At 38.7% G+C, this 22,032-nt stretch overlaps 2 protein-coding genes across 4 annotated transcripts in view; both read left to right on the top strand.

The window, feature by feature from the left end:
• Positions 1–7,969, top strand: part of rasa3 (RAS p21 protein activator 3) — a 41,003-nt gene extending 33,034 nt beyond the window's left edge. For both annotated transcript variants that reach the window (XM_044352126.1, XM_044352135.1), the window contains exons 19-24: positions 1,704–1,810; positions 2,637–2,719; positions 2,891–3,099; positions 3,191–3,294; positions 3,425–3,608; positions 4,377–7,969. In XM_044352126.1, the coding sequence (XP_044208061.1) occupies positions 1,704–1,810; positions 2,637–2,719; positions 2,891–3,099; positions 3,191–3,294; positions 3,425–3,608; positions 4,377–4,452 (763 nt within the window). In that variant the 3' untranslated portion in view covers positions 4,453–7,969. The remainder of the gene's footprint in view (positions 1–1,703; positions 1,811–2,636; positions 2,720–2,890; positions 3,100–3,190; positions 3,295–3,424; positions 3,609–4,376) is intronic.
• A 3,346-nt stretch (positions 7,970–11,315) lies between these two features.
• Positions 11,316–20,565, top strand: pros1 (protein S). Of its 2 annotated transcripts, XM_044352148.1 has the most exons (14): positions 11,317–11,601; positions 12,226–12,383; positions 12,749–12,773; positions 12,881–12,964; positions 13,251–13,373; positions 13,514–13,639; positions 14,885–15,013; positions 15,644–15,884; positions 16,725–16,911; positions 17,077–17,241; positions 17,358–17,526; positions 18,041–18,177; positions 18,308–18,536; positions 19,430–20,565. In XM_044352148.1, the coding sequence occupies exons 1-14, from the start codon at positions 11,523–11,525 to the stop codon at positions 19,615–19,617; spliced, it is 2,040 nt and encodes a 679-aa protein (XP_044208083.1). In that variant the 5' UTR covers positions 11,317–11,522; the 3' UTR covers positions 19,618–20,565. The 2 variants fall into 2 exon arrangements, with proteins under 2 accessions (XP_044208092.1, XP_044208083.1); XM_044352157.1 differs by lacking the exons at positions 18,308–18,536; positions 19,430–20,565 and having other exon boundaries at positions 11,316–11,601; positions 17,358–17,530; positions 18,041–18,141.
• Positions 20,566–22,032: the final 1,467 nt, after the last annotated feature.

The following is a 22,032-nucleotide window of genomic DNA, read 5'->3' on the forward strand; positions in this document are numbered from 1 at the left end:
GCCCTTGTGACCCCCTGTGTGTGCACTGTACCCCCACCCCTCCAAGCCGGCCATCTTCTCTCCCACCAACATCATGCGCTACTGTAGACGCTGCTGCACTTTACTTTATATCTGACCTGTTAGCGTGAAATGACTCATGGAGGTAAATCAAGTGACAATGTGTGACACTGTGTGATCAGCAGACTGACACATACAGTGACTGTAATGGTATAAAGTAAAGTGTTAACCTCTAAGCCTGCTTACCTAAGAGGCGTTGCTAGCACTGATAGCCCTTCTCGTTCCTCACCATGCCAGATATGCTTGGTGTGACAGTGACAGCAGGGGTTGGTTACTGTTCAAACATTTCTGGGATCTCATATCTGCCCACATCCTGATCCTTGATGCCCTTTATTCAGACTGTGACCATATCTCTACCATACACATTAGACTTTCCAGCACAGCTCCAGGCATTTTGGCACAAGTGAAACCAGCACATTCTTGGCTCAGTAGTGCGAAAAGGGTGCAAGTCTCCCTTTGGTAGACTAGATATTTTGGTAATAAAAATCCCGGTGCATTATATTCCACGTATCCTCTGGTCCTCAAACTCTAAAACAAAGACTTCCTGGTGTTTTACTCTCCCGTAAAGGACCATACCGGTCATTTTTACATGTTTTAGCTCATTAACAACAAATAGTGTATACCTCACAGTTTAGCCAACAATTTTCCAAAGTATAGCAGCATTTTTTTAAACTGATTCCCAATACTAGAGGCAGCCAGTGGTTTCCATATAGTCACTACAGAATCAAATAGATTTGCGTAAAATAGCTAATCCATCACAGTGAACATTTCGTGTATTTATTTATCTATATATCTATATTTTCTTTTATGTATTTATTGGAAAAAGCAGTCGCAAGCAGGGAGAATTTTTATAACAGTTCCTTACAGCTGTGGTCAAGCAAGGTCCAACTTCTGAGATTTGACTTTTGGCTACTTTGTCACATAATTACACCCAGAAGACAACTAAGTAAACATTGTTGCTAAGACTATTAAGTGAGTTTCCTGCTGTCAGCAACTCTCAGATATCACAGCATCTTTCAACACACCAACAAGTGAAGTTCACAAAATAGTCCCTGTGTACAGCTGCGTTATGGCATAATATAAAATGTAAAAATAACCATGACATGAATATTTCAATGTGATGGATTATCTATTTCAAGTTTCAAGTCTCTGCAAGTTTATTTTCCTTATGTACTAAGAATGGAAACCATTGGCTACCTGGAAGGTAAAATCTTATGTTATGAACTGTCAGTAGTAATTTATACAAAAATTTTAGTTAATAGGCTAAAACATGCAAAAAAAAAAGGTACCTTTGATCCACTGACCCATCTCCTATTTGACTCATAGACTGATGAATCTATGAGTGCTGTACTGACATTTCTTACATGTACAGCAGCAATTAATACAATTAACTGTAAGCATGTAAATGGAATGATACTGATAGATTAAGTACGTTATGTTTGTGCACAGGATTCACATAACTGGAATGCAATGGTGGTTATAGTAAATAATGCTTTACATTTAGTAATTGCACTCTTTTAGCACCATAGATAGAGATGCATTTGACCATAAAAAATATATATACTAGGATGTATTCCAAGTATATTTCAGTGCAACATGAGCTCATCTGTCAGGGATTTCAGTTGTATGTTTCTATTTTTCTTCAGATTCATGATAAAGAGAGCACAAGGGAGAAACCGCTTTGGAATGAAGAACTTCAAGAAGAGATGGTTTCGCCTCACCAACCATGAGTTTACCTACCACAAAACGAAAGGTAACCATCTTCTGTGTTGTTTCCTCGTCTGTTGATGTCATCGTGCGCGCTTGTGTAAGAATCAGCGGGAGGGTGAGAAGGAGGAAGAGAATCTGCTGAATGTACATTTAGCCTGAACATACTGTACATCCAACACATGTGGAGGAGATTAAGTTACTGAGCAGGCAATATGTTTTCCCTGCATTCAAACAAGCTCAGCCAGAAACATGCTATATATAAGCTACAGCCAATTCCCTTACTACATACTAACTCTAAATTGGTTTTGAGTATGAAAAGTGTGAATAGAGAGAAATAATTAATTATACTCAAGTCAGTATGCATACTAATGAACACTAGAGTTTTCTGTATTCTCCCACAATCCAATGCATGAAGGAAATAGAAGAGCTACCCACAGCTGCAAAAAATAAAAAAAACTGCAGATAGCGGTGAAACAGCGCCAGAAAGACATTGCAAAACTAGAACACTAAATATTTCATCTTTGAAAAGCCTTATGCTTTCTCTTTTTGTGAAGTTTACGTAATTGGCTGTGTCGTAATTTGATTGACATCCGACAGGGAACTAATTGTATAATTTCTCGTTAGTAAAAAATGGTGAAGTATGATAATTTATTGTAAACTAGTTGCAAAAACAGTACACTCTAAACATTAGTAAGTACCGTACATACCGTATAAATTTATTGTGAAGACACAGCTACAGACTCTAATGCCTGGAGACTAACATATTTTTATTTACACTTTTTTGTATAATATTGTAATCATTTTTCACATTCCTCTGTCCTGTACTTTTTCCATCTTCCCATGACTGATGTGTTTCCTTGTACTTCCAGGTGAGGGAGCTCTGTGCAGCATTCCTATAGAGAACATTCTGGCTGTGGAGAGGCTGGAGGAGGAGTCTTTCAAGATGAAAAATGTAAGGACCCCACACCAGCAGCCCCTTTTAAATCTTTAGAGAATTTAAAATTTTGGCACTACTAGTTAGAATATAGCATAATATTCTCCAGAATTTGACTCAACCTGTTATGTAAAGCTTTCTATTTAATGTGTGTTTTCCCATATTTTCTGCCTCTTTCCCCACCTCCAGATGTTCCAGGTTATTCAGCCAGAGAGGGCACTCTACATCCAGGCCAACAACTGTGTGGAGGCGCGAGACTGGATTGACATCTTGACCAAAGTCAGCCAGTGCAACCGCAAGCGCCTGAGCACCTACCATCCTTCAGCCTACCTCAACGGCCACTGGCTCTGCTGCAAGCTCTCAGCAGACACAGCACCTGGGTGCTCGCCCTGCACTGCGTACGTCAAAGTTGTTGAAAATGCGCTCTTGTATGTTCATTATCTTTCTTTTCCTTCCCTCTCTTATTCTCTTGTGTGTATCTGTTTTCAGCGGTCTCCCAGCCAACATCCAGCTGGACGTAGACGGAGACAGAGAGACTGAGAGGATCTATTCCCTGTTCACCACATACATGACGAAACTGATCAAAATGCAAGGTCAGACACTGGCAGAAGTGTTTGGATGTGTGTGTGTGTGTGTTTTCGTGAGAACCCATGCATGTACTGTAAGCATATGTATGATGGTTATTCTGTCTCTCACTCTCTGCTGTCTGTCTTCCCTCTGCAGAGGCCTGTGGCAGTAAGTCTGTGTACGACGGGCCTGAGCAGGAGGAGTACTCCAGCTTTGTCATTGATGACCCCCAGGAGACATACAAAACCCTGAAGCTGATTGTCTCAGCTGTGCAGACCTTAGAGCGACAGCACACCAAGTACAAGCGAGACAAGTTCAAGAAGACAAAGATAGGCAGCCAGTATGTAGTTTCTTGTTTATTTACTTGTAGCTTACATTTTTTTGTATTGTTGTAAACTATAGTTACTGTATATGCACTTTATAGTACAGTGGAAGCTGAGGGCTGGAATGTTAAATGTAGCACCTTTAATATTTCATATAACTTTAACGACTGTGAGCAGGTCTCACAGTCGTGGTTAAAGTGGTTTGTGGATATTTTGGCCTCTAGCTCTGCTCATCACTTGATCTTAAAGGATGAGGTTCACAATTGTTCAAGTCTGTCTTAAAACAACAGATCCCCTCCAAATGTGCTTACAATGTAAGTGAAAGGGACATAGTCCAATCATTGTTTGAGCAAAAATGTATTTAAAAGTTTATCTGAAGATAATATGAGGCTTCAGCAGTTTGAGTTAGTTAAATAAAGTGGATATCTTCCACAGTTACACTCTTTGCATCTCAATAGAGGGTTCTCCTGTTCAGCTGCAGTGGAAGGATCATAACAAAAAGGAAAAAAGAGGGACTTTGGCACCAAAAAGTCTAACGTTGAAAGATATCTACTTGATTTGACTAACTTGGATGGTTGAAGCTTCATATTAGCGTCAGATAAACTTTGAAATACATTTTTGCACAGAGGGAGGTTTGTGGATTTTGGCCCCCGTCACTTACATTGTGCATTATGAAGTAGTGAAGTTATCCCCTGTGGCTCCTGCTTTTAATAGGATAGTGCTTGTGTGAAAGTCTGCATTGCCCTGCCAACAACCTTCTGATTCTTTTCTTTTTCTTTCCTCAGGGAGCATCCGATCGGAGACAAGAGTTTTCACTGCTACATCCGTCAGCAGTCTGAGAGCTCCACTTACTCTATCTAGCCATGGCTCTGCAGACTGTTTCTATGATGCCCAGAACCAGCATATTTTTCTTTATTGCAGAAAAAAAATCCATCTCAACAATGCTCTGAGTCTAGTATTGATCTTTAAACCTTATTTTGTCGTGAAGCAAGGCTTGTTTCCAATTCAGCTCAACATGCTTAAAGATTTTCCTATCGAATGAGGTTAACTTTTGTAGAGGGAGCCTTTTTATTTCAAGAATATGTCAAGCAGGAGATGCTAGTTTGGAAACAAGTTGCACCTGTTTGACCGCTTTTTTCAGTTTTAAGGAAAATAAGAGTTTAAAGAGTCGTAATTGTTTATATGAGCTGTGGAGATGGACTTTTTTGCAGCGTCTCAAGGTGCATCACTCCATATACATGGAGAAACAGACCTCAGATCGGCAGGAAATAGAGGAACATTTGTGGAGGAAAGGAGGGATACGAATGAATAATCACACCGTACATTTATTTGGGTCTCCTTTCTGTGATGTGACGAGAGAACAAACGTTTTCACTGGACGATTTTGGCAGTGATCAACACGCACTTTAATCACCTCCAAATCTATGGATGAACAAGCCTCCCAGCACACTTTCAGAAAAAGCTTATTTTATCTGTTTGATTTGTATCTGGTTATTTTAATGGTTGTTGAAATGTTCGTGTTATTTCACGTCTCTCACACCAAACTTTAGAAGGAAGGACTGTAATTTCGCCCCACGAGGGTGGTGTTGTCCTCATGTACCTGTTTCTTTTTTTAAGTTTTGCCCCCAACCTCCTCAGGAAGGCTGTGAAGGTCGAGGGCACACAAGAAGGGATTGTCGGGACCAAGCACAGCCCAGAGCAGCTTGATGTTAGTTATCAAAACTCACACTCCACTGACATGTGTAGCCCTAATTTTTTGAAAATCCTTATCATCAACATGCTGACAGATGTGTTGGTTCAAGTTTTTGCTTTTCATTTGAAGCCTTGTTCTGTTGTGTTTGGATATCGTGCACCTTTGTAACCAGTACCTGGGTTAAAGGAATAGCTGGTTTTGTTAAATGCTTTTTCAATGCGTCTTGAGGGTCAAGACAAACCCATTGATGCCTTTTTTGCATCTTTGCTTGCTGTTTAAAGGTATTTTGAACACCTGGCTCAGTGTGGCTGAGTTTATGGATGTCTTTCAGATCAAGTTGAAGCTCATCTTAAAGTGAGGCAAAATACTCCATTAAATATCAAAGGTTTAATTGAATTGTAAATAACTTTTTTTAAATCACCAATTTCCTGTTTACACACAGCCATGGTGGATAAATATGAGTAATATCAGAAAAGTAGATAACAACTGAGCAAACTCCATCTGCTGATGTATACTATATGTGACAGGGACAAAAGCTCAATAACAAGCAAGTTGAATTGAGATTGTTTTGCGAACTACTGTTTCCAAAGCCAAGGATGATAAGTCTTAAAATGCTCAGAATAATGGAAAGTTTGATTATCTTACAGTTCAATAACAACAGCAAAGTCCATCGACGGATGAAGATTGTGTGATGCGGTTAAAACCTTCAGAGAAAGCAAGTAAATGGACCTTGAACTGAGATTCATTCCAGAAAAGCCGTTTTAACATGGTGGAAAGGATGTATTTCGCCACCAATACTTGATCCCAACATCCAATAACTGAGCTAAGCTAGGCTAAGATCACCGTTCAACATAACCTCAAACTGTATGCAGAGATATTACAAAGGCAAACATTAGTTTGTTTCATACGGGGTGTGAATAAACTATGGTTAAATAGAAGCTATTCCTTCAACTACCACAAAGCAGAATCTATGTGTTGACACAGCTCACATAACAACAATGATTTTTTAGCCTCACTTCTAATTAATCCATATACTAACATTTTAACCGGGTGTGTCTCAAGTTATGATTGTGAGATGGATAATGTGTGGCCCTATTGGCTGCCTCATAATGTAGTTCTCCTGTTTTGTGAGATAGCTCTGCCTCACTTTGGAAAAGCTGCCCCCCCCCGCGCCATACTAGTTTGAATCCTATTTATATGCATTCCTCTGAGAAACTGCCTGCTGTGAATGTTACCAGTCAGCACCTCAGAATCTGTTGAAGGTACAGGATTTATTGTCACTAGCCAGTTGTGTTGTGCTGGTCTATGCTCCCCAAAGGCAACCACTCTGATTTGCGTTCATACTCATCAGCACTCATTCTCGCCAAAAACCAGTGCATGTGTAGTACGGTTGTAGCCTCCGCAATCTATTCTGTGCGACCAGGTTATTACAAACCACAGACACATTTTCTTTCCAAAACTAGAAGTACCTGGTCATGTAGCGTCATGGGCGTTCCCGTGATCACAGGATCCCAAACAGTGCCAGTCATCACTTTTCTAAAATTCACTTTTTGAAAATCAAACAAAAAAAAAAAATCATTGTTTAGATATGTTTTTTATATATCAAAACCTATACTGTTTTAAAAACAGAAGAGCAATTATTCTGATAACATCTTTTTCTTTGTCAGATATGTTGTAAGAACTATGAAGTTAGTTCTCAACAATTTGACTCGGTTTTCTATCTTTGTCTTGTCATACAGACATCTCGCTGTATATTTGAACTGAGCGACTGAGGCGTGTCTTGTTGCGTATGTTGGGTTGTACTTGTGCGTGCGTGACTGTGTGTGTTTGTGAGTATGCTTTTCTCAGTATGTGCATGTGTGACTGACATGACGGGTTGTATTGCCAATTGATTTACCCAGTGTTACAGGAGTCAGGAAAGGCAGAGTCCCAGTTGTAAAAAAAAGAAAATCACTGCCTGTAATTATTCAAAAGTGTGTAGTAGAACTGTGGAAACACTGTTTCTCTACTCTGGCCTGATATGTTGTATCTCCTCTTTCCTCTTGTATAGAACCGCTGTTCCATTTCAAGGAACATTTTGCCAATATATTCTCCCCAAACATGTTATGTATGTAATACGGTAATAACATTCAAACATTAAGAGAAACAGCATTGCTTTAACCTCTGAACTTTGATGAGTCTTTGTTTCCACCAATTACTAACTCTCCTCAGGTTTCTGAAAGTTTTTGCCAAGACTGAGGAGAATCGGACTGAAGTACAAACCGCAAAACGATTCAATCTCTCATCCCTAGCTTGGTAATCCATATTTATTATAATTTCAAAAATTCCTTCCCAGAAGTATCAGTTGAGTTGAGGGGGGTAGTGGCAGTTACTGTAACGGCAACTCCTCCACCCTGGAGCCCAAAAAGGAATAACTTATGCAATAATGGTGTTTCCGCATGCAATAATATTAACAACCCCTTAATAAGCCCATCAAATTAACAATGCACATCTGCTGACCTTTTGCAGAGAAATGCCTCTTCAGATAAAAGCATATTATAAAAGGGAGAACAGTGTATTTTGTACAAATATTTTAAAAGTATTAAAATAAACCTGTTGTGTGTATATAAAACAGTTGAATGAATGGTGAAAATGTGTTGTGTTTTTTTTTTCCTGAATAACTAAATGAAACTGATATTAATTCAAACGTGGCGTCTTTGTCATTTGTTCAACACTTGCCGGTATCACCTTGAGAGCTTCATTTTGTTTCAGTTAGTGATCACATTTTGTGAAGTAAGATGAAGGACTCAGGAAGACGTTTTATGTGTCAGCTGTCCGTGGTGCATTACTGTAGGTAGGACAGATATGTCTCTTGTAAGTATCAATCAAGCCACACATTTTGTGTGTCAGGCATTTTGTCACAGCAAGTACGGCACAGGTGTAATAAGTTAATGTGCATGTTTTCTTCCTGATATGGCTTGTTGGGAAAATCTTGTTTTCTTCTCACTTCTCACCTTGCTGCAGTGATGCGCAGGTGTACTCTAGGACCCTGTGACATCACTTTTAATCAGAGAGGTCCGATGTGAACCCGTGCAGAACCCAATTATGTTCCCAACACACAAAAAAAATTATATTAGTAATGATGGATTTCTACTCTAAATGCACTCATAAATCATTGGCAATCAATCAATCAAAAAATCTATTAAAATACTTTATTATGTGTTATTTTTTTCTGTCCATTCCAATGGATGGAGTGAGAAACCACCTAATAGTAAAAATGACAATAAATAGACCTCAGAGACCATTTTTCAACAGAAAACATGAGTTTATTTATATTTTATAAATGGTTAACTCATAAATGGATAAAGTGATGCTTTAAAACACATTGCATATATATTTTGTATTATTTGAACAAAATTATTGATAAAAAAAACAGGTCAGTGAAGAGTGGTTTGTTCAGTTCATTGGGTCGATGGTTCAGTTGAATATTCTGTGTACATAATCAATAAGATGCATTAGAAGCTGTTTGTATCAATATAAAAACAAATCAGAACAGTCAGAATAAATCAAAACAGTATTTCCTTATTTAATTCGCTATTTCCCTTCTGGTGACATAGACATCAAATCAAATAACTTGATCAATTTCAGACAATGTACCATCCTATTAGACAATGCCCTCGAAATAATGTTAAGCTACATCACAGTGTGGGCCACTAGCTATCTCATTTGTCTACAGAAATAAAACAGTTATCACCCTAACAACCTAAAATTCATGTCCTATTGAATCAAGTTGCCAAAATTTGTTTGGAAGTGTCTATTCAAGTCCTAGTCTTTCTTTTTATTTGATCAATCTTTTTTCCCCATTTTGCATGTACTGTGTCAATCAGTTGTATAAACAAATGCATGAGTCACTCTGCATGAATGACTTTGGGGGAGAAAAATACCAGCTGTCCTAGTTTACTGGAACACCAGATAAGAGGAAACAAGGTAAGTGTACCACAGTGCATACGTTTTTGGGATAATAACAATAGAAGAATCATCTTAAATATGGCACCTTTCTCACAGCACACATTTTGAAATCTTCCATTTCATTGAGGCTAGTAAGTCAACATATACAATATAGGACCCAGACACTATAAACCACCATTTATGTAATTAATTACATCAGTGTTTGACATGTGACAAAGGTCTAATGTGAAAAATGCTTTTGAGATAACATAAAGCTGAGATTTTGTGCTAAAAACATTATTTTTGATACTAATAATGAATCAGCTCTATACATTATCATCAATCTCCCCATACATAATAAAGGTAGACAACTGGAAATCAGACAAGCCTCTATGTGTAGTGTAAGCTAACTCTCCAGCACAAAATGGAGTAGAGCTAGCTTAAATAAGTTTATGAGTGGTTCATGAAAATCTAGTAAGCTACAGACCAACATTTTCTATATATATTTAAATATTTACTTTAAAAAAAACGTATAAAGTGACTATTGGATTCACACCGAAGCAACACCAATGGATTATCTTGTTGCTCTGTGTCTGCTGCATGTGTAAGTGGTGTTATGTAAGTCTAAACAACTTTATTGAGCCAAACTGGGTCAACAGGGTCATTTTTTTTTGCCATGTTCAAAACATGATTTACCACTTAGTTATACCACTTAAATGGTAACACTAACGCTAGGCCTGCCTGTGTCTCGTGACTAAAGTTACCAGTTTAAGCTAGCTAGCTTTGGCTAAGTGGAAATTTAATTGATTAGTGATAATAGTTTTAGGAATGTGGGAACTGTAGAGAATTATTAAATCAATTATTAACAGCACTTGCCGCAAACAAAAACAAACAAACAAAAAAGGCTTAAAGGACCAGTTCACAATTTTTCAAATCTGTCTAAAAACAACAGTCAGGTGCTCAAATGAACATTAAAACAGGTTTTTCTTGCCATTAATCATTCCTTCTGTCCACACTGACCAACTGTTCAACTTAAAGTTCATCATCAATCTGTTTAAAAATGGAAGAAGGAAGTGTCCATTTTTGTTGTCAGTTGCCTAGCAACAGTGTTCTCTGGTCACTTTTACACTTTTACATTTGAATGTTGAAAATCTGGCAGCAGATGTTGGGCCTGTGTGGGTCTGCTTTGAGTTTGTCTTGGACTTTTTGTGTCCCCTAGTGGTAAAAATATTGCAGCTGTATGAGTTTAGAAATGTGTCCCTGTGCTTTATATATTCAAGATTCAAGAGCTTTTATTGTCACATGCACAGCAACTTCTTCAAACTCTAGTCCCAATTAGAGTATATAATAAAATGTTTACAATTCTGTTTTTTTAAAAAGGAGAGAGAAGAGGAAGATACGATAGAGACTAATTAAAATATATGCAAATATGCATTATATTGCACATAAGTGATAAATAGATGAATGTATGGCACATAATGGATGATAAATACTTCTGATAAAAATATACATATTGTCTAGTAGGGGTATCTGAGTGCTTGCGTAAACTTTGTTGTTAATAACCTCCATATTTTTGTGTGAGTCTGTGAGCATTTCCACAAATCCTTTTTGCTCCGGGCCTCCTATCCTGTATGTTGAATTTTGTTAAGCCATTTTCTGCATGAGTTCAACCAACCAGCAGCCAGCAAAGCAGCAACATGCATGAAAGTAAACAATGGCAGCGTGTGTGTATGTGTGTGTATGTACGACGTATTCCACATGTTGTGGGGACTCGCCGCCCTGACGGGGACAAAAAGCAAGTCCCCTTGACGTAAATCATTAATTTTAGGGTGAAGACTCGGTTTACATTTAAGGTTACTTTAGGGTTATGGTAAGGCATGTGGTGGTTAAGGTTAAGGTGAAGTCTCCAGGAAATGAATGTAAGTCTATGTAATGTCCTCTGAAGTGATGGATACACTACTGTGTGTGTGTGTGTGTGTGTGTGTGTGTGTGTGTGTGTGTGTGTGTGTGTGTGTGTGTGTGTGTGTGTGTTTGCAGCGCTCCCTAGCTGCCTCATACCCCTCTTTCTCTTTCTCCCTCTCTGCTCTCCTGGCAGCTCTCTCCACTCCTCTCTCTCTCTCTCTCTCTCTCTCTCTCTCCCTCTCTCTCCCTCTCTCTTTCACTCTCTCTCTCTGTCTCCCTCTCTCTCTCATTCTCTCTCTACGAAAACACTTTCGGGAAGAATAAAGTTTTTTCCCCCCTCACACGGACCTGTGCTCAGCCAGTCTTTACTCAGAGCCAAACCGTGGCCTAGCAGGAAGAACGGCTCGACTATGTGGAGAAAGAAACGGGCACTTGGGGAAACCGTGGCTTGTCTCGTATTTCTTGTGACGCTCGCCGATGCTTATCGATGTAAGTATGTCAGTGTTTGTATCTGAACTCTACGTGTTGGTGTAATTCACAAAAAAATATCCCGTTACAGTCTATTTAGCCCCAGTGTCCCAGTTGGAAACGAACAGCTCTCAGCCTGCATGTTGGGAAAGCTTGTTAAAAGTTGAGCTATAACTTTTTCTAACACGGAGAACAGAAAGTGTGCGGAGGTCATGACTCCTTTTTTTTTCTACACCGTTGAAAAAAAAAAAAGCTTGGACAACATGAACTCCGTGTTACAACAACCAGAGGTCATTTCTTGGAAATAACGGTTTCGCAATGACCTTTTTCTTTTCCAGGCCAAATCATAATTAGGTTGTCCACTTTGTCCATGCAGGCACCCCCAGCCACATCAGCCATCTGTCATGAGGAAACAGAGGACTTAAATTCCTGCTGGGATCAGTCATGTGTTATTACAATGCAGCTGCATATGCCTGCTTTTTATGCATTAATCACACATTTGAAAGTGTCACTGCACAGTTTGTTCAGCTCTTATTGTTGTAATAGGGTAAATTTATAGTAAACACGCAAACAACAGCACTGACAATCAAATTATAGCTTTACACAATAATTGAGTATGTGCTTGTGTGTCCGTGTATCTCTTAGTCCTGAGCCACAGCACAGCCTCCCAATTCCTGAGCAGGCACAGGAGAGCCAACTCTCTGTTTGAGGAGAGCAAGAAGGGCAACCTGGAGAGGGAGTGCATCGAGGAGCTGTGCAACAAGGAGGAGGCCAGGGAGATCTTTGAGAACCAGCCGGAGACGGTAAGAAAGAGGGCAAACCCGTGACCACACTGTATGGTTTGGTGCTTTCTGGGAGGAAGAAGAAGTGAAATTATAGATGGATTAAACAGAGGGATAGTATGTGTGTGTGTGTAGGCACTAACATGTACCATGATGTTTCAGTTCCAGTATGATGAAGAAAAAAGAGAAACGCAATGTAGATGTAGTCAGATGTTGTGTTTTATTGAACAAAAGCTGGCAACACACCTGCCAGGACTACAATATTTAATACATATATGTAACCAACCTATGACAAGACTCACACTAATATACAACTAAGACACAAAAACATGCACTGAAGTTGAAGAATGCGCCACAAAATGTACACTCTGTCCTTTCTCTTTCAGGAGTACTTCTACCCCAAGTATATTGGTAAGTTTTGCATTATTTATTGTGCCTCTTAACATGTTTTAATGTATTTTTTGTTTTGCCTTTACTGGTCTCGTTCTGATTTTAAAAAAAAACACTCTTTGTTTAAGTGTGCCTGGGTTCACACCGTGTCGGCATCAACAACCAGAACTCGGATACTGTCATCCCATCTGATCTCCGCACTTGTGTAAAGGGTGAGGGGATTTTTTTTTTTTTTTTTTAGTAGAAGATGTTTGCATTTTTATGTAAGGCTAATCAATGTTCGCTTCACCTGTGAGATGCTTTCATTATGGCTAAGACTGACATGAGCATGCTGTTAAAGTTAAAGTAGATCTAAAACAGTCTCGCCTGCCATCTCCTGTCATCATCTGTTTTTATCCCACATGGATTTTGTTAAAACATTTATTACGGTTGATGTCATGGTTACGTTTTTATTACATCCTGTTTCTGTGTCAAAAAAATCTGTTTGTTGTGTGGCAGAGATCAGTGACCAGTGCACGCCGTTTCCATGCTACAGGGAGGGTTCAGAGCGCTGCATTGACGGCCAGGCCTCCTTCACATGCGTGTGTAAGCCCGGCTGGAAGGGGCCACGCTGTGAGAATGGTGAGCCTTGATACATAATTTGAGATGATATATGTACTTATATGTTGATTACAAAGATCCTTTCAAATAAAATCAGTCTTTATGCTGATAATACAGATACAGATACATGTTGTGGTATGATTTTTTTTATCACTGCGCAGACATCAATGAGTGTTCAGATCCTGAGTTTCCAGCAGGGTGTAACCAAAAATGCTACAACATCCCCGGCAGTTTCCACTGCATGTGTGAAGAAGGCTACTTCATCAGTGACAAAATCAAGTGCACGGGTAAGACTGCAATTTGTACATCTGAAGTGCAGTAATGTGATGAATTGTGTACAGCTGTGTTTGTGTGTGTGTGTCATATATGAAGACAACCAGCTGTTTTACTGCCCCTATAGTAGAAATGAGACTCCTATAAAGTGATGTTCAGCAGCTGAGCAAACATACACACATATACACACATGTCCACTTCCTTTTTATTTATTCATATGAATGGAGGAACCCTATGCACTTCATAACAAATCTCTGATCTTCCAGCTGTTGCTGTCCTCAGGGCCTGAAACATTTGTTATTTTTGAGACTAACCTGAGGTGACCTCTTATGTAACGGAATGGGAAGGATTTGGTTTTAAGGCATCTGAAAAGTTCGTTCATCCTTTCGCTGTAAACAGATCATCTTGGCTGTTAGGACCTGCTTATTATTTGTCATTGCTTGTTGTCTCATTTCCATATTTTTTTCTAGCTTTCCCTTTTTTTTGTGTGTGTGTGTGGGCAGTTCATTCACTGTTTGTCTTTGAGTGTGTTGAATGCTTGTTCAGTACAAAGTCTTCACAAACATGAACTGAGCCAGATTGGTACATTTGCTTTCATTTTTTTTGATTGGTTAAGGGGATTTGCACGTAGCTTGTCAATACAAATCCCAAATTGTACATTACTGTCTGCCATTTTCCAAAGCTATGTACTATTATAACTTTTTTTTGTGCTGCAGTTAGTGATTATTTTTATTTTTCAATTACTCTGTCAATTATTTTTTGAGTCTTCAATTAATGTTTTCTTTAGTCCATGAAATGTAAAAAAAAAATGCCTATGTGACAAAGCCCAAAGAGACATCTACAAACAGTTCAAAACACAGATATTCAATTTACAATTTAATTTGAAACTGTTTTTTTGTTTTTATTTCATAAATGGCTTAATGGTCAATTGATTGTCAACATTGTTGGTTAATTTTCTGCCGATTGAATAGTTGTTTAAGCACTACATTCAAAGTTGGCCACTGAAACTTTTCCTGTATTATTTTCACATTTATTTTCACATTTAAGTTTTATTTAGGTAGGTCATTCTCCTTTAAATGTAAGCGTAGGTTTCTGTAGTTAATCTCATTTCAGTCACATTGGTTCATTTTATCCATGTGCCAAAACTACTCTTGAAGTTACCCCCATATACTGTAGTTTATTTGCCATTTACTGTTTTAATCAGGACTTAGATATTTCATATTCCAAAATCTTAAAAGAGTTTGTTCTTTGTTTTCCAGATATCGATGAATGCCGATTGTACCCCAGTATTTGTGAAGCGCCCTCTAAATGTGTCAACACACCGGGCATGTACGAGTGTGAGTGTCCCCCGGGACTCAAGTACAACTTCACTTCCAAAACCTGCGACGGTGAGACCTGAAATTACTGTACTTGTTTTACCTCCTTGAGTCATATAACCTGACCGACAAAACTCACTATCACGTGACAAAGCGGAGAATAGTGTGCACCAGTTTTTGTTTGTTAAAATCCCACTGATTAATAGTAGTAATCACACACACTCCAGACAAACGGGGCAAAATATCTGAAGGCCGTCTTTCCAAGATTACTGCAGGAACATTTAATGTCAGCTAGTCTTGAGAACGGGTATTAAAAGTAGAATGTCTTGGGTGCAGGAGTGACGATACATAATGTGGTAGTTTTTGAAATACAATAGTCCTTTAGAAATGAATAGATAAAAGTGCTGATCTTGCCTGACAGAGAGGGAAGGCCAGCCCACCTTCTGATACAAGACACAATGATGGCTGCCATATGGTGTAGTCATCTAAGAGCTGAATGAAAGACAGCATGCAGATGTTTGAGATTAGAGATAAGAGCATGTCTATAAATAACAACCCCACAATCTAATACAAAGAGAAAGGTTGACTCTACAGTCCTTTTCCTACCTCCTACTATTCTTTAATTAGCGACTTAAGTCGTTTATGTGGGTTTTAAATATGACTGTGAGTTAAATATAAATACGACTGTTCCTGTTGTTGCAGATGTGGACGAGTGCAAGATGAACGTGTGCGATGGCACTTGTATAAACACAGTGGGCAGCTACACATGCCACTGTGATGGTCGTCGGGGTCTTCGTTTGGCGGCGGACGAGCGATACTGTCAATCAATCCCAGTTTGTGTCGATCTCTATGAATTTAAACATCCCGAGATGCTTTACCTGGGGGAGCAGTTCGCAGGGCTTCCTGTCATTTATCTGCGCTTTCGTCTGCCTGAGAACACAAAGTGAGTGTCTTTCTCACACATACACAAAAATGTAGTACACTTATTTCCTTAAAAGATCATAAAAGTATTCTGTGTTTTAGTGCAAACGTTTTATGCTTAGTTAACAAGAGTTACCCTAAAAGTTAATTCTGTTTTCAGTATGAGACTTGACAGTTGGCAGTGATAGATGATTCACAACGATAAGTGTGAAATTTCATCATTGACCTTAGAAACAGTAGTTTGACCAAAAAAAAAAATCTTAACCACAATTCTTACCAGCTTTGTTCAGGGGTTTTCCGGATGGAGTATCTATTGTCTGAAGACTGTAACATGCGGCTTACAGCTCCATCTCAGCCTACATGACACAAAAATGTCATTTTTCCAGTAACATAAACAGGCATGATTTTTTAACTTTTACCTTCCTCAAGCAAGTTGCTCTAGGAATTTATTTACTATGGATTAAATCAGTAAATGCCTGAAAAAACACATTCACACATGAAAAACTTAGTGAATGTTAATGTATGTGAAGTATACTTTTTGGGGGGATTTATATGTTTTACTATTTTCTACCCTAATATATGCCAACGTATTCAACAATACAATAAATGAATATATATGTACAATATATATGTAAACACATTCACACATACTGTGTATACATACATATCACTGCATTGACAAAATTATGAAAAAAGAAGGAAAATAATTAGAAATAAAGGGAGTCTAAAGTAAAAAAAAACAACTCAAACTTGATTTTCATTGACTAGGCTGAAACATTAATGTGAGCAATTCAATTACATGTTTAGTTAGATTAGTGGGTAAGCTCATATTTCTTTTTGTCTTCTTATTTCTGGCTGTTAGGTTTGCAGCAGAGTTTGACTTCCGTACATTTGATCCAGAGGGAGTTGTTCTGTATGCTGAGTCCTCCCAGGACTCATGGTTCATGCTGGGGCTAAGAGGTGGTCGCATTGAAGTCCAGTTCAAAAACCAGCACACATTTAAGGTCACCAGTGGAGGCAAAGCTATCAATGATGGACAGTGGCATGTGGTAAGAAAGAGCTGTAAACTAGTAAATCTCTAACTTAGATAAACTGAGTTGACTGGAAGTGGGTTCTGTTGTGGTAGTTACATGCTTTGGTGATTGTATTAAACTGTGTTCAGCTGTAGTAAGGTGAGAAAAAGTTATGATAACAGCACTGTGTGTAACATGCAGATCTCTGTGGATGAACTGGAGAGCAGCATCAGTGTGAAGATCAGCAAGGAAGCTGTAATGAGCATCAACAGCCCTGAGAGTCTCTTTACTTCAGTTAATGGCAAACTGGAGACCAAGGTCTACATCGCTGGTCTGCCCAACCGCACTGACAACGTTATCAAACCTGTAAGCTGACCTGTCTGAAAGTAATCAATTTCATAACACAGTGAAGTAAATATGTAGGAATTTACTTTGGACCAGCTCCAATCCAGCGATGTACTGTTTATCCATCCGTCCTTTAGATCAACCCCCGACTTGATGGCTGCATCCGGGGATGGAACTTGATGAACCAGGGGGCATCTGGGGTAAAGGAGGTCATCCAGGAGAAGGAGAGCAAACACTGCTTTGTGTTTGTTGAACGAGGCTCTTTTTTCACTGGTGAAGGACTGGCACAATTCAACATTGACTACAGTGAGTAAGTTAAGTTGTACTTTATTAAAACCCCCTGGGGAAGTTCAGCCTCTGCATTTCATCCATCAGAACTATTTAGAAGCACTGAGCAGCCACAGCATAATAGCCCAGAACCACATCTAGAGGATGGTGCCTTGGTCAAGTATTATCTGACACGCATGTGTTTCAGGGTGGGAGGAAACTGAAGCAACTGGAGAAAACACATGTGGAGCTCATAAAAACTCCACACAGGAAGTCCCTAGTCTCGCCAGACGGGTTCAAAAGCATTAAGTACTGTATATAGCAATGTAGACCAGCTAAGGCACAAAACAGACATATACAGTAGGTTTCTTTGTAGTTGTTACATCTATATACTGTATGTCCCATATATGCCATATGTTAGGAATATAACCTTTCCAGGATATTCTCAGGAATTCATAAACACGTCTTTAAAGTTGGGACCAAGGAAATGAACATGTTACTATGTTTTCAGAAATATAAATACATTTGCTTTTCCCTGTGTCTGTGTGACTAGGTGATTCTGGGAGCTGGAACGTGGATGTAACGATGAGCGTACGTCTGTCCAGCAGCACAGGGGTCCTCCTTGCTCTTGTCCACAACAACACGGTCCCCCTCTCGGTCGCCGTGGTAACGCAGGGAGAAGACGAGGCTGTGAGTGCATTTACATGTTTGTTGTAAATAAGCACGTTTGTAATTTTACATGCAGGCTAACACATACACATACAATACACAAACACACATGCTTAAAGCTTGCAATGTTGTCGCCCCCTCTCTGCCCCAGAACCTTCAAGTGTTCTTGGATGGCGTTTCAGTGGCAACGCTGGACTCTTTGATGTTTTGTTACCCCGACCGGCTGACGGTGCAGCTGAACGTAACTCCAACAGATATCCAAATCTCAGCTAACTCCTCCACTGTTAAATACATAAAGTCTGATGCCCTGCAGGAGGCACTGGAGCGCCTCAACTCCACCATGCAGAACCCTGTCAGCACCTACATTGGTGGGATACCAGGTCAGTTATAAAGCAGCAGGTAAAGTGACTAAGGGTTAGGGGTTAGGGTTCCTGGTTATAATCATTTCAATATGAGTACTTTAGCAAACTTAAATGAAACATCGTCATGTTGTAACCGAAGAGCTGTAGATTACCCCCTACTTAATCTACTAAAGTGAAAATAGAATTACAGATGTTTTTAATCAAAAAAAGCACAAGTACATGAAAAAAAATTTCATTAGTTACTCTCCCTTCATCTGAATATAATACCATATCAAAAGTGAAGAAGTTGTAGCTTGTCAACGAGTAGTCCGAAAATATGACAGCTCGTGTTTTGACTAAAACTGAACCAGATTTATCCAGTTTTCAGAATTAACTTTAAATCCTGCTGAAATCTGTTGTGTTAGTTTCCTAAGAAGGAAGTTGTTATCTTTCTCTGGAGTTATGAGTGTGCAGCTTTCCTGTAACCCACAAAAAAAGATGTGTTTTCCCTCAGTTTTGTAATGTCTTTTCAATTGCAAAGTATGCCATAAACTCAGCTTTGAAAATATTTACTCTAGACTGACTGATACTGGATTTTGATGCTGATGTTGGTGTTTGAGAGTTTAAAAAGTCTTAAAATTATATGGCTGATAGAAACGTGAACACATAGCATAAGAATTTTGGATAAGGATTTTTTTAATATTGGGACCAAGTTATGTAATGAGTAGGACATTTTACTGTTGGAAAATAAACTTGTCAGCGCTACAGTATCTGACAAACTATGCAATGGAAACACTCTTTTTAAATTATGTCAAATACATGTTTGGCAGTATTGTACTTCAACGTATACATTATATACATACATATTACATATACACCTATACCAATATATCTGCAGTACATTGATTTTGCTCAATGTCTCTTTCTCTCAGACGATGTCCCATTACCTGCCACCCCTGTCACGGCTTTTTATCACGGCTGCATGGACATCACGATCAGCGGCCACCAGCTGGACTTTGACGAAGCGCTCAGCAAACATAACAGTATTAAGTCCCATTCCTGTCCTCCCGCCTCTGCCCCTGAGACTCACTCTGATGTACCCCACCCGCACAGAAAGTGACCTTAATTAACAACCAGAACTATTTTAAAAGCCCTCACATTAGGCAGCGTCCCACAGTGCCCTCTTCTTGGGATATTTTGGAAAAAGAGATATAGGAGAACAGATGAAAGGGAGAGAAGGAAGTGAGAAAGAAGTGACAAGAAGAGGAGATAATGGTAGAAAGTTAGAGTCATTTTTATCGACTTTCTCGGGTTTATGATATTGTCAATTTCCTGGGAGAATTTTGTTTTGGGTTTTTTTTTTTCATGAGGTACGACGAAAGCTGGCTTGTCAGTGAGCTAATAAGAAGCTTGATGGCAGTAATGACGTAGTTGTAGCAGTTGGTTGCAATGAATTATATGATTTCCAAGAAACATTGAAAAAGAGCTGAGCTCTGTTTCACACATACCATGTGTTGTGCAAGAGATGGTTGTGTTTGTGTAGAGAAATAAACAAATGGTCACTGCTGACCAGGCTTTGAGACCACCTGCATCTTTTTCCCTGTTGTTGAATCATGATACTTTTTGTAATTTCTCTTTCATTCTAGTCTCTTGGAGGAAAATGTGTGGAGACAACTAGATAAAGTCAAGGTTGTAGAGCTTCTAGATGGCTGTGAAAGCTGTGCCTCCAAACGTTCAATCCAATTCTTTTACATTTTCTTGTTTGAATTACCCTCCCTTATTGTAGCTCTGCCTTCAAAACTTGTTGAATTGGTTTAGAAACCTTGAACATGGTCGGTTGTTTCACCGCTCTCGTCCACATTTAAACCAGAATCCACCATGGTCGTCACCAGATGCATTCCTCTCTATATGGCTGGTCTTGCAAGACCATCTATAACTTGTTCTTCTATTTTTGTCCTCATCGAGTTTGCCTTGTATATAAAACAAGCCCTCTTTAATATATAACTTAAATGTAGTTGTTCTGTGTTTGTTTTATGTTTCTTTTAATAAAATTGGTCAAAGCAACCTATCTCGACACTACATTGCTTTCTTAAGCCTTCTAGCCTTAGTGAGTAACGGGAGTTTGTTTGAGTTTCTTGTGCTCGTTTATCTTGGAGGCCACACAGGAAAACTTATTTCATTTCCATAGAGAATTAAATTTGAATTAAGGAAAATATTAACAGTATTTAAAATGTGTTTCTGGCAGCAGCTTATGCTACTCACAGCTCATTTTGTGGTTTTGGAAGTGACATTAGAGCATATTCTAAAGTGTCAAACAACCTCTGAGTCTGTCATTCAGTAAGTGTATTTGAAGACACTAGGTTGATCATAATGACATGCAACAAAGAATTAATAATTCAGTAGTATGCGAAGGAAAGCACACTTTCAGATTATTTCCTGTTATTGTCTCCTAGCACTGCTTCTGTTCAAAATCGTTGGTGACATAACAAACTCATCGCAGCTATTTACTAAATACTGTTTAATCCAGGTCTGTTTTCCTTTCACATAAACTGATTTAAATCATCTTTTCATTTAGAGATTTCTGTAGTCATGGATGGGACCATGACACTACACCATTATGCTCCATGCTGCCACCATCATTCCACTTTCTAGTATTTTGAGCATATAAAACATTATTATCGATAGCACCATCACACCCATTAATTTTTTGGGTGACCTCTGCAATACTTTGTGTATAAAACCCCTTAATTCAGTGAATATATGTTGTCCATATATCAGTCAGTCAATAAATCAGTCAATTTAAGATGTTGGTTCCATACTAAATACATAACAAATAGATAATATTAATATAACTTGCAACAGATTTTTTTGTGGTTACTCTGTTTACATGCTTTATGCTGCTACTACTTAACATTTACAGTGACAAAAGGTTATTTCTGCTCTTAAAAAGTACTTCTGCATCGCCACAAATTCACTCATGACTATGTCCTCTGAGCATTATTTTTAAACAATTATATTGCTGCAGCCTGTGAGGCATATCACTTAATTTATCCTGATTTACAATTGAGTGATGAAGAGCACTTGAACAAAACTAGCAAAAACCAATTTCATTGTAACAAATAGTTCGACTCATGTGACACAATGGCCTACATAGAGAGAGATGGGAATACAGAGGAAAAGTAAGTCAATGACAAGCAGAAAGCAGAACTGACGTGAGTTGGTCTGACGAGAAGTGAGATAATGAAAATACAGAGGAACTCTAAAACCAGACTTTCAGTCATCAGGCTTCAGAGCAAACAAAACTAAAACTAAAACATGATTGGTAAAAGAATGTATGGGTCTAAACTAAACTGCCCTAACAGATTTTAAACTGTATAATTGTTGCTCTGATACCACTATACAGTGGTGGAGGAAGTGTTCAGATCCTTTACTTAAAAGTAGTAATACCACAATATAGAAATACTCTATAATAAGTTAAAGTCCTGCATTCAAATGAAAAGTTAAGTATTAAAGTATCATCAGCATAATATACCTC

This window comes from Thunnus albacares, chromosome 1 (assembly GCF_914725855.1).
Source record: "Thunnus albacares chromosome 1, fThuAlb1.1, whole genome shotgun sequence".
Taxonomy (NCBI): domain Eukaryota; kingdom Metazoa; phylum Chordata; class Actinopteri; order Scombriformes; family Scombridae; genus Thunnus; species Thunnus albacares.